The following is a 14,835-nucleotide window of genomic DNA, read 5'->3' as shown; positions in this document are numbered from 1 at the left end:
AGAATGCGTTCTGCATCAGCATCATTAAACTGTAGCACAGCTGTAATTTCCTTACTGGTAGACATTGAAAAAAAGAAAAAATAAGAATTTACTTACCGATAATTCTATTTCTCGGAGTCCGTAGTGGATGCTGGGGTTCCTGAAAGGACCATGGGGAATAGCGGCTCCGCAGGAGACAGGGCACAAAAAGTAAAGCTTTTCCAGATCAGGTGGTGTGCACTGGCTCCTCCCCCTATGACCCTCCTCCAGACTCCAGTTAGGTACTGTGCCCGGACGAGCGTACACAATAAGGGAGGATTTTGAATCCCGGGTAAGACTCATACCAGCCACACCAATCACACCGTACAACTTGTGATCTAAACCCAGTTAACAGTATGATAACAGAGGAGCCTCTGAAAGATGGCTCCCTAAACAATAACCCGAATTAGTTAACAATAACTATGTACAAGTATTGCAGATAATCCGCACTTGGGATGGGCGCCCAGCATCCACTACGGACTCCGAGAAATAGAATTATCGGTAAGTAAATTCTTATTTTCTCTATCGTCCTAGTGGATGCTGGGGTTCCTGAAAGGACCATGGGGATTATACCAAAGCTCCCAAACGGGCGGGAGAGTGCGAATGACTCTGCAGCACCGAATGAGAGAACTCCAGGTCCTCCTTTGCCAGGGTATCAAATTTGTAGAATTTTACAAACGTGTTCTCCCCTGACCACGTAGCTGCTCGGCAGAGTTGTAATGCCGAGACCCCTCGGGCAGCCGCCCAAGATGAGCCCACCTTCCTTGTGGAATGGGCCTTAACAGATTTAGGCTGTGGCAGGCCTGCCACAGAATGTGCAAGTTGAATTGTGTTACAAATCCAACGAGCAATCGACTGCTTAGAAGCAGGCGCACCCAACTTGTTGGGTGCATACAGTATAAACAGCGAGTCAGATTTTCTGACTCCAGCCGTCCTTGAAATGTATATTTTTAAAGCTCTGACAACGTCCAACAACTTGGAGTCCTCCAAGTCGCTTGTAGCCGCAGGCACTACAATAGGCTGGTTCAGGTGAAACGCTGATACCACCTTAGGGAGAAAATGCGGACGCGTCCGCAGCTCTGCCCTATCCGAATGGAAAATTAAATAAGGGCTTTTATAAGATAAAGCCGCCAGTTCAGATACTCTCCTGGCGGACGCCAGGGCCAGTAACATAGTCACTTTCCATGTGAGATATTTCAAATCCACATTTTTTAGTGGTTCAAACCAATGGGATTTGAGGAAATCTAAAACTACATTTAGATCCCACGGTGCCACCGGAGGCACCACAGGAGGCTGTATATGCAGTACTCCTTTGACAAAAGTCTGGACCTCAGGAACTGAGGCCAATTCTTTTTGGAAGAATATTGACAGGGCCGAAATTTGAACCTTAATAGATCCCAATTTGAGACCCATAGACAATCCTGATTGCAGGAAATGTAGGAAACGACCCAGTCGAAATTCCTCCGTCGGAGCACTCCGATCCTCGCACCACGCAACATATTTCCGCCAAATGCGGTGATAATGCTTCGCGGTGACTTCCTTTCTTGCCTTAATCAAGGTAGGAATGACTTCTTCTGGAATGCCTTTTCCTTTTAGGATCTGGCGTTCAACCGCCATGCCGTCAAACGCAGCCGCGGTAAGTCTTGGAATAGACACGGTCCCTGCTGAAGCAGGTCCTGTCTTAGAGGTAGAGGCCACGGATCGTCCGTGACCATCTCTTGAAGTTCCGGGTACCAAGACCTTCTTGGCCAATCCGGAGCCACTAGTATCGTTCTTACTCCGCTTTGCCGTATGATTCTCAATACCTTTGGTATGAGAGGCAGAGGAGGAAACACATACACCGACTGGTACACCCAAGGTGTTACCAGCGCGTCCACAGCTATTGCCTGCGGATCTCTTGACCTGGCGCAATACCTGTCCAGTTTTTTGTTGAGGCAAGACGCCATCATGTCCACCATTGGTCTTTCCCAACGGTTTATTAGCATGTGGAAAACTTCTGGATGAAGTCCCCACTCTCCCGGGTGAAGATCGTGTCTGCTGAGGAAGTCTGCTTCCCAGTTGTCCACTCCCGGGATGAACACTGCTGACAGTGCTATCACGTGATTCTCCGCCCAGCGAAGGATCCTGGCAGCTTCTGCCATTGCACTCCTGCTTCTTGTGCCGCCCTGTCTGTTTACATGGGCGACTGCCGTGATGTTGTCCGACTGGATCAACACCGGTCTTCCTTGAAGCAGAGGTTCCGCCTGGCTTAGAGCATTGTAGATTGCTCTTAGTTCCAGAATGTTTATGTGAAGAGACTTTTCCAGGCTCGACCACACTCCCTGGAAGTTTCTTCCTTGTGTGACTGCTCCCCAGCCTCTCAGGCTGGCGTCCGTGGTCACCAGGATCCAATCCTGTATGCCGAATCTGCGGCCCTCCAATAGATGAGCCCTCTGCAACCACCACAGAAGAGATACCCTTGTCCTTGGAGACAGGGTTATCCGCAGGTGCATCTGAAGATGCGTGCATTGATGTACAGACACCTTTCCTGGTTTTAGGAGATTCCTGACCAGGTCGGATAACTCCTTGGCTTTTTCCTCGGGAAGAAAAACCTTTTTCTGAACCGTGTCCAGAATCATCCCTAGGAACAGCAGACGAGTTGTCGGCATTAATTGGGATTTTGGAATATTCAGAATCCATCCGTGCTGCTTTAGCACCTCTTGAAATATTGCTAATCCCATCTCTAGCTGTTCTCTGGACCTTGCCCTTATTAGGAGATCGTCCAAGTATGGGATAATTAATACGCCTTTTCTTCGAAGAAGAATCATCATCTCGGCCATTACCTTTGTAAAGACCCGAGGTGCCGTGGACAAACCAAACGGCAGCGTCTGAAACTGATAGTGACAGTTTTGTACAACGAACCTGAGGTACCCCTGGTGTGAGGGGTAAATTGGAACGTGGAGATACGCATCCTTGATGTCCAAGGATACCATAAAGTCCCCTTCTTCCAGGTTCGCTATCACTGCTCTGAGTGACTCCATCTTGAACTTGAACTTCTTTATGTACAGGTTCAAGGACTTCAGATTTAGAATAGGCCTTACCGAGCCATCCGGCTTCGGTACCACAAATAGAGTGGAATAATACCCCTTCCCTTGTTGTAGAAGAGGTACCTTGACTATCACCTGCTGAGAGTACAGCTTGTGAATGGCTTCCAAAACCGTCTCCCTTTCGGAAGGGGACGTTGGTAAAGCAGACTTCAGGAAACGGCGAGGTGGATCTGTCTCTAATTCCAACCTGTACCCCTGAGATATTATCTGCAGGATCCAGGGATCTACCTGCGAGTGAGCCCACTGCGCGCTGTAATTTTTGAGACGACCTCCCACCGTCCCCGAGTCCGCTTGAGTAGCCCCAGCGTCATGCTGAGGCTTTTGTAGAAGCCGGGGAGGGCTTCTGTTCCTGGGAAGGAGCTGCCTGTTGCTGTTTCTTCCCTCGACCTCTGCCTCGTGGCAGATATGAATAGCCCTTTGCTCTCTTATTTTTAAAGGAACGAAAGGGCTGCGGTTGAAAAGTCGGTGCCTTTTTCTGTTGGGGAGTGACTTGAGGTAGAAAGGTGGATTTCCCGGCTGTAGCCGTGGCCACCAAATCTGATAGACCGACTCCAAATAACTCCTCCCCTTTATACGGCAAAACTTCCATATGCCGTTTTGAATCCGCATCGCCTGTCCACTGTCGCGTCCATAAAGCTCTTCTGGCCGAAATGGACATAGCACTTACCCGTGATGCCAGTGTGCAGATATCCCTCTGTGCATCACGCATATAAAGAAATGCATCCTTTATTTGTTCTAACGACAGTAAAATATTGTCCCTGTCCAGGGTATCAATATTTTCAATCAGGGACTCTGACCAAACTACCCCAGCACTGCACATCCAGGCAGTCGCTATAGCTGGTCGTAGTATAACACCTGCATGTGTGTATATACTTTTTTGGATATTTTCCATCCTCCTATCTGATGGATCTTTAAGTGCGGCCGTCTCAGGAGAAGGTAACGCCACTTGTTTTGATAAGCGTGTTAGCGCCTTGTCCACCCTAGGAGGTGTTTCCCAGCGCTCCCTAACCTCTGGCGGGAAAGGGTATAATGCCAATAATTTCTTTGAAATTATCAGCTTTTTATCAGGGGCAACCCACGCTTCATCACACACGTCATTTAATTCTTCTGATTCAGGAAAAACTATAGGTAGTTTTTTCACACCCCACATAATACCCTGTTTAGTGGTACCTGTAGTATCAGCTAAATGTAACGCCTCCTTCATTGCCAAAATCATATAACGTGTGGCCCTACTGGAAAATACGGTTGATTCGTCACCGTCACCACTGGAATCAGTGCCTGTGTCTGGGTCTGTGTCGACCGACTGAGGCAAAGGGCGTTTTACAGCCCCTGACGGTGTTTGAGGCGCCTGGACAGGCACTAATTGATTGTCCGGCCGCCTCATGTCGTCAAACGACTGCTTAAGCGAGTTGACGCTATCCCGTAATTCCACAAATAAAGGCATCCATTCTGGTGTCGACCCCCTAGGAGGTGACATCCCCATATTTGGCAATTGCTCCGCCTCCACACCAATATCGTCCTCATACATGTCGACACACACGTACCGACACACAGCAGACACACAGGGAATGCTCTAAACGAAGACAGGACCCACTAGCCCTTTGGGGAGACAGAGGGAGAGTCTGCCAGCACACACCAAAAAGCGCTATATATGACAGGGATAGCCTTATAATAAGTGCTCCCTTATAGCTGCTTTATATATATCAAGATATTGCCATTAAATTTGCCCCCCCTCTCTGTTTTACCCTGTTTCTGTAGTGCAGTGCAGGGGAGAGACCTGGGAGCCGTCCTGACCAGCGGAGCTGTGAGAGGAAATGGCGCCGTGTGCTGAGGAGATAGGCCCCGCCCCTTTTTCGGCGGGCTCGTCTCCCGCTATTTTGTGAATACAGGCAGGGGTTAAATATCTCCATATAGCCTCTGGGGGCTATATGTGAGGTATTTTTAGCCTTTATATAGGTTTACATTTGCCTCCCAGGGCGCCCCCCCCCAGCGCCCTGCACCCTCAGTGACTGCGTGTGAAGTGTGCTGAGAGGAAAATGGCGCACAGCTGCAGTGCTGTGCGCTACCTTTAGAAGACTGCAGGAGTCTTCAGCCGCCGATTCTGGACCTCTTCTTACTTCAGCATCTGCAAGGGGGCCGGCGGCGCGGCTCCGGTGACCATCCAGGCTGTACCTGTGATCGTCCCTCTGGAGCTGATGTCCAGTAGCCAAGAAGCCAATCCATCCTGCACGCAGGTGAGTTCACTTCTTCTCCCCTCTGTCCCTCGTTGCAGTGATCCTGTTGCCAGCAGGAATCACTGTAAAATAAAAAACCTAAGCTAAACTTTCTCTAAGCAGCTCTTTATGAGAGCCACCTAGAATTGCACCCTTCTCGGCCGGGCACAAAAATCTAACAGGAGTCTGGAGGAGGGTCATAGGGGGAGGAGCCAGTGCACACCACCTGATCTGGAAAAGCTTTACTTTTTGTGCCCTGTCTCCTGCGGAGCCGCTATTCCCCATGGTCCTTTCAGGAACCCCAGCATCCACTAGGACGATAGAGAAACTATAATGATAGATATTTGTTTGCTCAGACTAGCACAGGAGTGCTTGATCACACACCACAAAGCTGTATAAGTGCAAAAAAGATACTGGCAACAAGAAAACAAGATAAAAATACTGAAAAGTCAATTATTAACTGAGGAGAGAACATGTAAACTCCACGGGGCAGGTGCACATCAAAAAATTGAGTAACGATAGGAAATCACGACAGCACTCAAAGCCTATGTATATAAAGCAAAAAATGGTGGTGCAAGGCAGCAATAAATATAAAACACTCACTTCTCCAGCGATGCAGAAAAAGTAGACAAGCCAGCACTCACGTGTAGATGAAAGAAAAGCAGGATTTATTCCTTAACCAAACGGCATGGTGAAGTACAGCAAATCTAGAGACTCGATCCTGACAGGTCCCCACTTCACTAGCAGTGACACCTTTCCTTTCACCCTCGCTTTCAATATCCACCATGCAGACCCTCTCTTGCTCACTATGTGCAGCTTATTGTCCATCTTTGGTGTTGTATTTAGCAGTATCGGATTCCAGCTGCCTATATGGGATTCCCCAGTAGACAACATATGTTGGTCTAGTGATATTTACAGCCATACCACACTGGCAAACGTCCAATTCCGGCTGATCTTGGAAACTAAGCAGTGTTGGGCCGTCAGTACCAGTATCGGTGACGATCTGTGAATACTGGGTGCTGTACATCACTCAATACCACAAGGCAGCGGACATTGTGCATTCTGTGGGTTTTCTCCCCAATAGGGCAGTTTGGATTCTTTTTGCACATATATTCTTATTTATATTGATTGCCGTAACAAGTGGGCATTGCTTTGCAGTAGGGTGTTTTGAGGGTTGTCCTTGTGTCACCTGCTATTATTTCTATTAGACCTGTCATTCCTTCCTGCTTTTTGCACCCTGCGCTTTCTAGCCAGCACTTTCAGGGAACCCTGTTCTGCTGAGCTTCAGCACTATTCCTTTTACTTTTTTAAACACATCACTTCATTTCATTCACCTCTGTTTTGATATACAGCGTTCTTGCAATTCCCCTCACTATCAGCATGCCATTTACTAGTCAGGCTGCTGAGACCACTCGCCGCACGTTTTGCCGCGCTCCGGAGCAGTTGCTATGCATGACACCGGGTTTGTTTAGCTTAGTTACCAGTGTCATAGAGTGGGAGGAGACAGCAGGGGATGCATTAGACATGCCCGGACTTGTCTCAGCCCACGTCCTGATGCTGCTGGGTTGATTGTGGAGCCATTTGAGGCTTATATTTCGTGTTCTGACAACAGTGCGGTTAGCCCCTGAGGAAGACTAGTCGGTTGAAACAGCTGTCGGGCTGTGTTTGCTGTACTTCACCATGCCGTTTGGTTAAGGAATAAATCCTGCTTTTCTTTCAACTACACGTGAGTGCTGGCTTGTTTACTTTTTCTGCATCGCTGGAGAAGTGAGTGTTTTATATTTATTGCTGCCTTGCACCACCATTTTTTGCTTTATATACATAGGCTTTGAGTGCTGTCGTGATATCCTATATATTATATATATATATATACACACACACACACACATACATATATACATAGACACACATACCTACCTATACATACATACATACATATACACACACTAAAAAAAGAGAAAGGATAGCTGGAATCTGCCGATTTGGGTAACTTATCTACTTGTCCTCTTTAGAAGGTTTGGTAACTCTCCCCCTTAGAACATTACTATACTGAATTTCTTCTGATTTCCTCCAAAATATCTTACATTTTGAAGTGGGCGGCTATTGAACAGCCTGTAGGCCAGTGGTGCTCAAACTTGGTCTTCAAGGCATCCTGACAGTCCAGGTTTTAAAGATATCCATGCTTGTGCACAGATGTTATAATCAAACTGACTAAGTTACTAATTAAATCATCTGTGCTTAAAACATGGATATCATTAAAACCTGGACTGTTAAGGCAACTTGAAGACCGAGTCTGAGGTCCACTGCTGTCGGCAATCAGCTCATCAGAAAACTCACAAGAGCGGAATAGGAGTGTTGATCCTGTGGCAGGCAGTTACCGGTCCACTTATTCTGTGTTTCCTAAACTTTCTTCAATCACGATCCCCTAGAGCAGGCACTCCCAACCTCGGGCCTCAAGGCACACTAACAGTGCAGATTTTACCAACATCCAGGCTCCAGCACAGATGGTTAAATCAAAATAACTGAGGTACTAATTAAGTCACCTATGCTCAAGCATGGATAGCACTAAAACCTGGACTATTAGTGTGCCTTGAGGGCCGAGGTTGGTAATGACTGGCTTAGAGTATCAGCATCTTTCTTCACAGCACCTCCAGCCCTGAGATGTTCTTACGTTCAGTTATGTGGTGGTGGGACAGCACTGGGTTTACCTATCACATATACCATAAATGATTAAATACTGGATCACCAACCCCTGAAGGTACCCCACGGCACCCAATTTGTGAACCACTATCTTATATGATTGAGTCAGTGAGGATGGTGTTGCATGTGTCAGGGGCCTGCAGTGTCATGTTTCCAGGAGAAGAAGGTTATAGAAAGATCTTAAAGCAGGATTCCGTAACAACACTGTTTCACACAACTATAATTATAAATAGCTCACCGAGCATTGGATATCTAACTAAAGTAGGTTACTCAACTGGTTCAGACCACAAAGCTGCGGAGGGAAAAGAGGGGAGTGCAAATATCACATCCCATAAAACACAACTGCCTACATAACAGGTATATTGACAAACACCAGACCCATACACACATAGTGGCAGTCGTTTACTACCTTTGCATTTAGATGCTAAATTTGAACTAAACAAGAACAATCCATGAAACAGCTCTTCTACTTAAGCTAGACAAACTCAGGTCAGTGGCTGATTGGTTGCTTAATTCAAAGTTCAGTAGAAGAAGGAAAAAAAAAAAAACTCTACAATGAGCAAACTCCAGCACCAGACTCCAGACATTGCCGACGCTCTTTACCTTGACTTTTGAATGAAGCAAATAGGTTGCTCTTTTAAATAGAAAAATAAAATGCATAAATATACGTGTCCAACAGACATCAACTTAATAGGCTGTTAATCCAGTTCTAGTGATCACCTCTAGTCAGCATACAATCTATGCATGATGAATACATGAAATTCCAAATACGACTTTGCATGCATTAGCTCAATATAAATATATATATAGCTTAATATAATAGCCTCCGAGTTCCGGAGATGCAGGACTTTTGTGGGAGTCCGCCCATTTTTTAAAGCAGCAATCATTTACAAGGGAAAGCCAACCTGACTGTGGTTTTAAAAAAATGGGCAGACTCACACAAATGTGCCGCATCTCCGGAACTCGGAGGCTATTACATTTAGCTGACAGCCGTCACTAACCTTTTGTCATAGGAGTGAGAGCTTGAGTATGCATCTCGTGAGCGAGACCTTGATCTTCTTCCCGATTTCTTTCGACTGCGTGTTCTGCCCTCAGATGAGCTACTGGAGGAAGACCGCCGGCGATGTTTCTTCTTTTTGCGTGCCTTGGCTTCCACCTCAGAGTCTGAAGAGCGACGACCCATTATTTCACTTTACTAAAAAGAAGAGGAAAGTCCTGAGGTTTATATTTATTAATGAAGGTATACAAAGTTTATAGCTTAAATAACATATTAAAGCAGGGCTGCCCAAACCGGTCCTCGAGATCTACCAACAGTTCATGTTTTCCAGGCCTCCTGGAGACCTGTAGAATTGTCAGTTAGGAATGAATGCAGCACATCTTAATTAGTAATTACAGATGTAATCAGCGCTCTACCTGTATGGATATTATGAGGGTGGCAGCAATACGTGATTGGGGCTAAACCCAAAATCCCAAGAAAGTTAATGGCGTTTCTCAAATTTTCACAACTGCGCCTATGTAAAGATGTTATGGGTGTTGTGTAAATAAGAAAAGAGAAAAAATAAAAAGAAGAATGAAAAAAATATATATAAAAAAATTTAGTCTCTATTGTTTGAGATGAATTGTTGTCAGTCAAAAAAGAAAATTTTTGTATTGCTTATACGGTGAGAATAGAGTGTGGCGTCCCACCTCTTTCACACCTTAGGTGTAGTCCTGTACTCACTTGAGTATACAGTGAATTTGGAGGTTCTGAACTGATACAGGAGTTTGCGGAGTGAAGAGTCCTTTGCTGATGTTATAAGTGAACCTTTTATCAGAGGCTGGTGATGATCTTGAATGCGGTTACTTTAATATGGGGTACCCCAAGTGGATAGCGGAGGGACAAGGTGAATAGGAGACAGGGTGACTGGAAAACTCCGGACTCCCCGCTTGTCACCTCTGTCACGGATGGCGGAAGGCGCCCGCGTCCACGGGCGATCACCGCCTGCCGAGACCGGAGGATGCGGTCACGTCTCTGGGGGGAAGGTACCACAGGCTTCGGGACCCACAAAGGGACTGTCCGCCGTGAACCCTCCCTCCTACGGAGTGTGTTACCTTGTTTCCTATGCTTGATCCCGTCGACCGCTTCCACGTCTCTGCTCGGTCTTCTCTGCGCCTGGCGATCGATGTTCCGCTTGTCTGGTCTTTTTCCCCTCTCGGCCGCGCGGTTTAAACTTCCTCCGCGAATCGACCCGTCTGGGTCTTCCTCAGGGAGTCTGTGAGGAAGACCCAGACGGGTCGATACGCATTGGAGAGGAGAGAGACATTCACATAGACAACAGTGGCTTTACAAAAACAGATCCAGATTAAACACCCATACGATACAAGAAACATTGCGGAGGAAGTTTAAACCACGCGGCCGAGAGGGGAAAAAGACCAGACAAGCGGAACATCGATCGCCAGGCGCAGAGAAGACCGAGCAGAGACGTGGAAGCGGTCGACGGGATCAAGCATAGGAAACAAGGTAACACACTCCGTAGGAGGGAGGGTTCACGGCGGACAGTCCCTTTGTGGGTCCCGAAGCCTGTGGTACCTTCCCCCCAGAGACGTGACCGCATCCCCCGGTCTCGGCAGGCGGTGATCGCCCGTGGACGCGGGCGCCTTCCGCCATCCGTGACAGAGGTGACAAGCGGGGAGTCCGGAGTTTTCCAGTCACCCTGTCTCCTATTCACCTTGTCCCTCCGCTATCCACTTGGGGTACCCCATATTAAAGTAACCGCATTCAAGATCATCACCAGCCTCTGATAAAAGGTTCACTTATAACATCAGCAAAGGACTCTTCACTCCGCAAACTCCTGTATCAGTTCAGAACCTCCAAATTCACTGTATACTCAAGTGAGTACAGGACTACACCTAAGGTGTGAAAGAGGTGGGACGCCACACTCTATTCTCACAGTATAAGCAATAAAAAAAATTCTTTTTTGACTGGCAACAATTCATCTCAAACAATAGAGACTAATTTTTTTATATATATTTTTTTTCATTCTTCTTTTTATTTTTTCTCTTTTCTTATTTATATATAATTTTTATCCAAAAATTATTATTATTTTTTTCTTTTCTTGTTCACCCATTTTTTCATTTGGTCATTAGGGTTTTTTTGCAAATTATGAATTTATCTTATGATAGTTTATTAAACACTATTATTTAGATTGCTGTTCTCCACTTCTGTTTTTTTCACACAACACCCATAACATCTTTACATAGGCGCAGTTGTGAAAATTTGAGAAACGACATCTTAATTAGTAATGACTACACCTGTGCACTAGCTAGGTGGTCTGGAAAATGTGAACTGTTGGTAGATCTCGAGGACTGGTTTGGCCAGCCCTGTATTAAAGTTTTAAAACTTGTCCATCTGGAAGCAAAAATCCAACAGGGAGATGCCTGCTCAAAAAAAGGAGATTTATAGTAGACTTACCATGGTTAAATCTTTCTGCGAGGTACACTGGATTCCACAGGGAATAACATTGGGGTGTAGAGTTGGTTCTTGATCCGAGGCACCAACAGGCTGTACCCCATCCAGGAACTGGAGCTCAGTTTCGTTAACCAGTCCAATGCAGTAGCAGGTAAAATAGAGGTCAACCACATAGAACCACATTCTCACGACAAGAGAAGGTACCAGCGGCTAATGCCATACAAACCCAAAGTAACTAAGTGTGTCAGGGTGGGCGCCCTGTGGAATCCAGTGTACCTCACAGAAAGAGATTTAACCATAATAAGTCAACTATAAATCACCTTTTATGCAGCGGGGTACACTGGGATTCCACAGAGAATAACATCGGGGATGTCCTAAAGCAGTTCCTCATGGGAAGGGACGCACTGTAGCGGGCACAAGAACCCGGCGTCCAAAGGAAGCATCCTGGGAGGCGGAAGTATCAAAGGCATAGAACCTGATGAACGTGTTCACTGAGGACCATGTAATCGCCTTGCACAATTGTTCTGCGGACGCGCCACAGAGGCCCGCCCAAGAAGGTCCTACAGACCGAGTAGAATGGGCTTTGATAGTAGCAGGAGCTGGGAGCCTAGCCTGCACATAGGCTTGTGCAGTCACCATTCTAATCCATCTGGCCAAGGTCTGCTTATTCGCAGGCCAGCCACGTTTGTGAAAACCTAAAAGCACAAAAAGAGAATCAGACCCCTGATGGAGGCAATCCTCTCCACATAGACACGGAGAGCCCGTACAACATCCATAGATTTTTCTTTGTAGGGCAGACCAGAAGAGGTGAAGGCCGGAACCACAATCTCCTTGTTAAGGTGAAAAGACACCACCTTAGGCAAATAACCAGGGCGAGTTCGAAGAACAGCCCGGTCACGGTGAACAATCAGAAAGGGTGGACGACAGGACAAAGCGCCTAAGTCCAACACCCTCCTAGCAGAGGCAATAGCCAACAGAAAAACAACCTTAAGCGTAAGGCATTTAAGGTCCACAGACTCAAAAGGTTCAAATGGAGACTCTTGCAGGACAGATCCCATGGAGCCACAGGAGGGACATAAGGAGGCTGAATCCGTAGAACACCCTGAGTGAAAGTGTGAACGTCAGGAAGAGACGCAATTTTCCTCTGAAACCACACAGACAAGGCAGATATATAAACCTTGAGAGAGGCCAGAAGAAGGCCCAAGTCTAGGCCTTGCTGGAGAAAAGCCAAAAGTCTTGAAATTTTGAAAAGTATACGCATCATAATTCTTAGCAGTACACCAAGTGAAGTAAGAATTCCAGACCCTGTAATAAATCCGAGCCAAAGCTGGTTTACGGGCCTTCAACATAGTTTGAATGACCGCCTCAGAGAATCCTTTTGCTCTCAGGAATGATGCTTCAAGAACCACGCCGTCAAAGCCAGTCTGGCCATGTCCTGGTAGACACAAGGGCCCTGAACGAGGAGGTCTGGGCGTTGAGGAAGTAGGAGAGGACGCTCTGTCGAGAGACCCCGCAGGACTGAGAACCAATGCCGTTCCTGGCCACGCTGGAGCGACTAGAAGTAGTACTCCTTCTTGCTTGAACTTCCGTATTACCCTGGGTAGGAGTGACACTGGAGGGAACACATATGGCAGCCGAAAGTTCCATGGAATTGCTAGTGCGTCCACGAACATTGCTTGAGGATCCCTTGTCCCTGCTCTGAAGACCAGAACCTTGTGATTGTGTTGAGACACCATCAGGTCTACATCTGGTAGGCCCCACTTGTCCACTAGGAGTTGAAAGACTTCGGGATGAAGACTCCACTCTCCGGTGTGTATGACCTGATGACTGAGGAAGTCTGCTTCCCAGTAGAGGACTCCCGGAATGAACACTGCCGATATGGCTGGCAGATGGCGTTATGCCCATTGGAGAATTTTTGACACTTCCATCAGTGCCATGCAACGTCGAGTGCCGCCTTGATGATTTATGTATGCCACTGTGATGGCGTTATCTGATTGTACTTTTGAACAGGCCTGTTCTGTACCAGAGGCAGGGCCAGTGTCAACGCATTGAACACTACACGCAATTCCAGAATGTTTATCGGGAGGAGAGATTCCTCCTTGGTCCACCGACCCAGGAGAGAGTGTTGCTCCAACACCGTGCCCCAACCCCACAGACTGGCGTCCGTTGTTAGGACGACCCAGTTGGAGATCCAGAAGGGACGGACCCTGCTCAACTGTTGGTCCTGTAGCCACCAGCTCAGTGACAGACGAATCTCCGGAGTCAAGGAGATCATTTGAGACCTGATCCGGTGAGGCAGGCCGTTCCACTTGTAAAGGATTAATCATTGCAGAGGGCGGGAATGAAATTGAGTGAACACCATGAGGCCTAGTACTTGCATCACCGAGTGTATTGACAGTCTCTGGCGAGAGAGGAAGTATCTGATCTTGTCCTGAAGTTTCAGGACTTTCTCTGGAGACAAGAACAATCGTTGATTGTGTGTTTCCAGCAATGCCCCCAGGTGCACCATGCTCTGAGCAGTAACCAGCGAGGACTTCTTCCAGTTGATGAGCCACCCGTGGGCTTGTAGGAATTGGACCGTCAGTTCCAGATGACTGAGGAGAACCTCTGGGGAGTTTGCCAGGATCAGCAAGTTGTCTAGATACGACATGATCTTGACACCCTGACAGTGGAGAAGAGCAGTCATGACTGCCATGATCTTGGTAAAGATTCGAGGGGCCGTGGTCAGTCCGAAAGGCAAGGCCTGGAATTGATAATGTAGGTTGCCAATAGCAAACCGCAGATATTGCTGATGCGACATGGCAGTAGGTATGTGCAGGTAAGCATCCTGAATGTCCAGGGATACCATATAGTCCTTGAGCTCCATAGCCAATACAATAAAGCTCAGAGTTTCCATATGGAATTTGGATACCCTCACAAATTTGTTCAAAGGTTTTGAGGTTGAGAATAGGCCGGGAGGACCCATTTGGTTTTGGAACTAGAAAGAGGGTTGAATAATAACCCCTGCCTCTTTGAGACAGAGGTACCGGCACAATCACTCCAGTATCTAGGAGAGATTGTACAACCAAGTGTAGAATTAGTGATTTCAGCAGATGCAAAGAGATAACTGTCGAGCAGAACCGTTGAGGGGAGCGCCTCTTGAAAGAGATTGCGTACCCGTGAGAGACAACTTCCCGCACCCAGGCATCCGAAGTGGTCATTAACCAGGCCTGAGCGAACTGCAGAAGTTGGCCTCCCACCCTGGGGTCCACCAGGGGGAGGCCTGCCCCGTCATGCTGCAGGCTTGTTCTGTTTGGAAGCAGGCTGACGGGCGGCCCAAGATTGCTTAGACTTGGTGGTTTTGGAATTACGAGCCTGTCTCGGATACGCC

At 47.2% G+C, this 14,835-nt stretch overlaps 1 protein-coding gene across 4 annotated transcripts in view; it reads right to left on the bottom strand.

The window, feature by feature from the left end:
• Nucleotides 1-14,835, bottom strand: part of RSRC1 (arginine and serine rich coiled-coil 1) — a 678,098-nt gene that overhangs the window by 644,667 nt on the left and 18,596 nt on the right. For all 4 annotated transcript variants that reach the window (XM_063916134.1, XM_063916133.1, XM_063916131.1 and 1 more), the window contains exon 2: nucleotides 9,019-9,212. In XM_063916134.1, the coding sequence (XP_063772204.1) occupies nucleotides 9,019-9,200 (182 nt within the window). In that variant the 5' untranslated portion in view covers nucleotides 9,201-9,212. The remainder of the gene's footprint in view (nucleotides 1-9,018; nucleotides 9,213-14,835) is intronic.

Source organism: Pseudophryne corroboree, chromosome 4 (assembly GCF_028390025.1).
Source record: "Pseudophryne corroboree isolate aPseCor3 chromosome 4, aPseCor3.hap2, whole genome shotgun sequence".
Classification (NCBI taxonomy): Eukaryota; Metazoa; Chordata; class Amphibia; order Anura; family Myobatrachidae; genus Pseudophryne; species Pseudophryne corroboree.
Note: the sequence above shows the minus strand (reverse complement) of the source record. Positions and strands in the feature narration are given on the sequence as shown.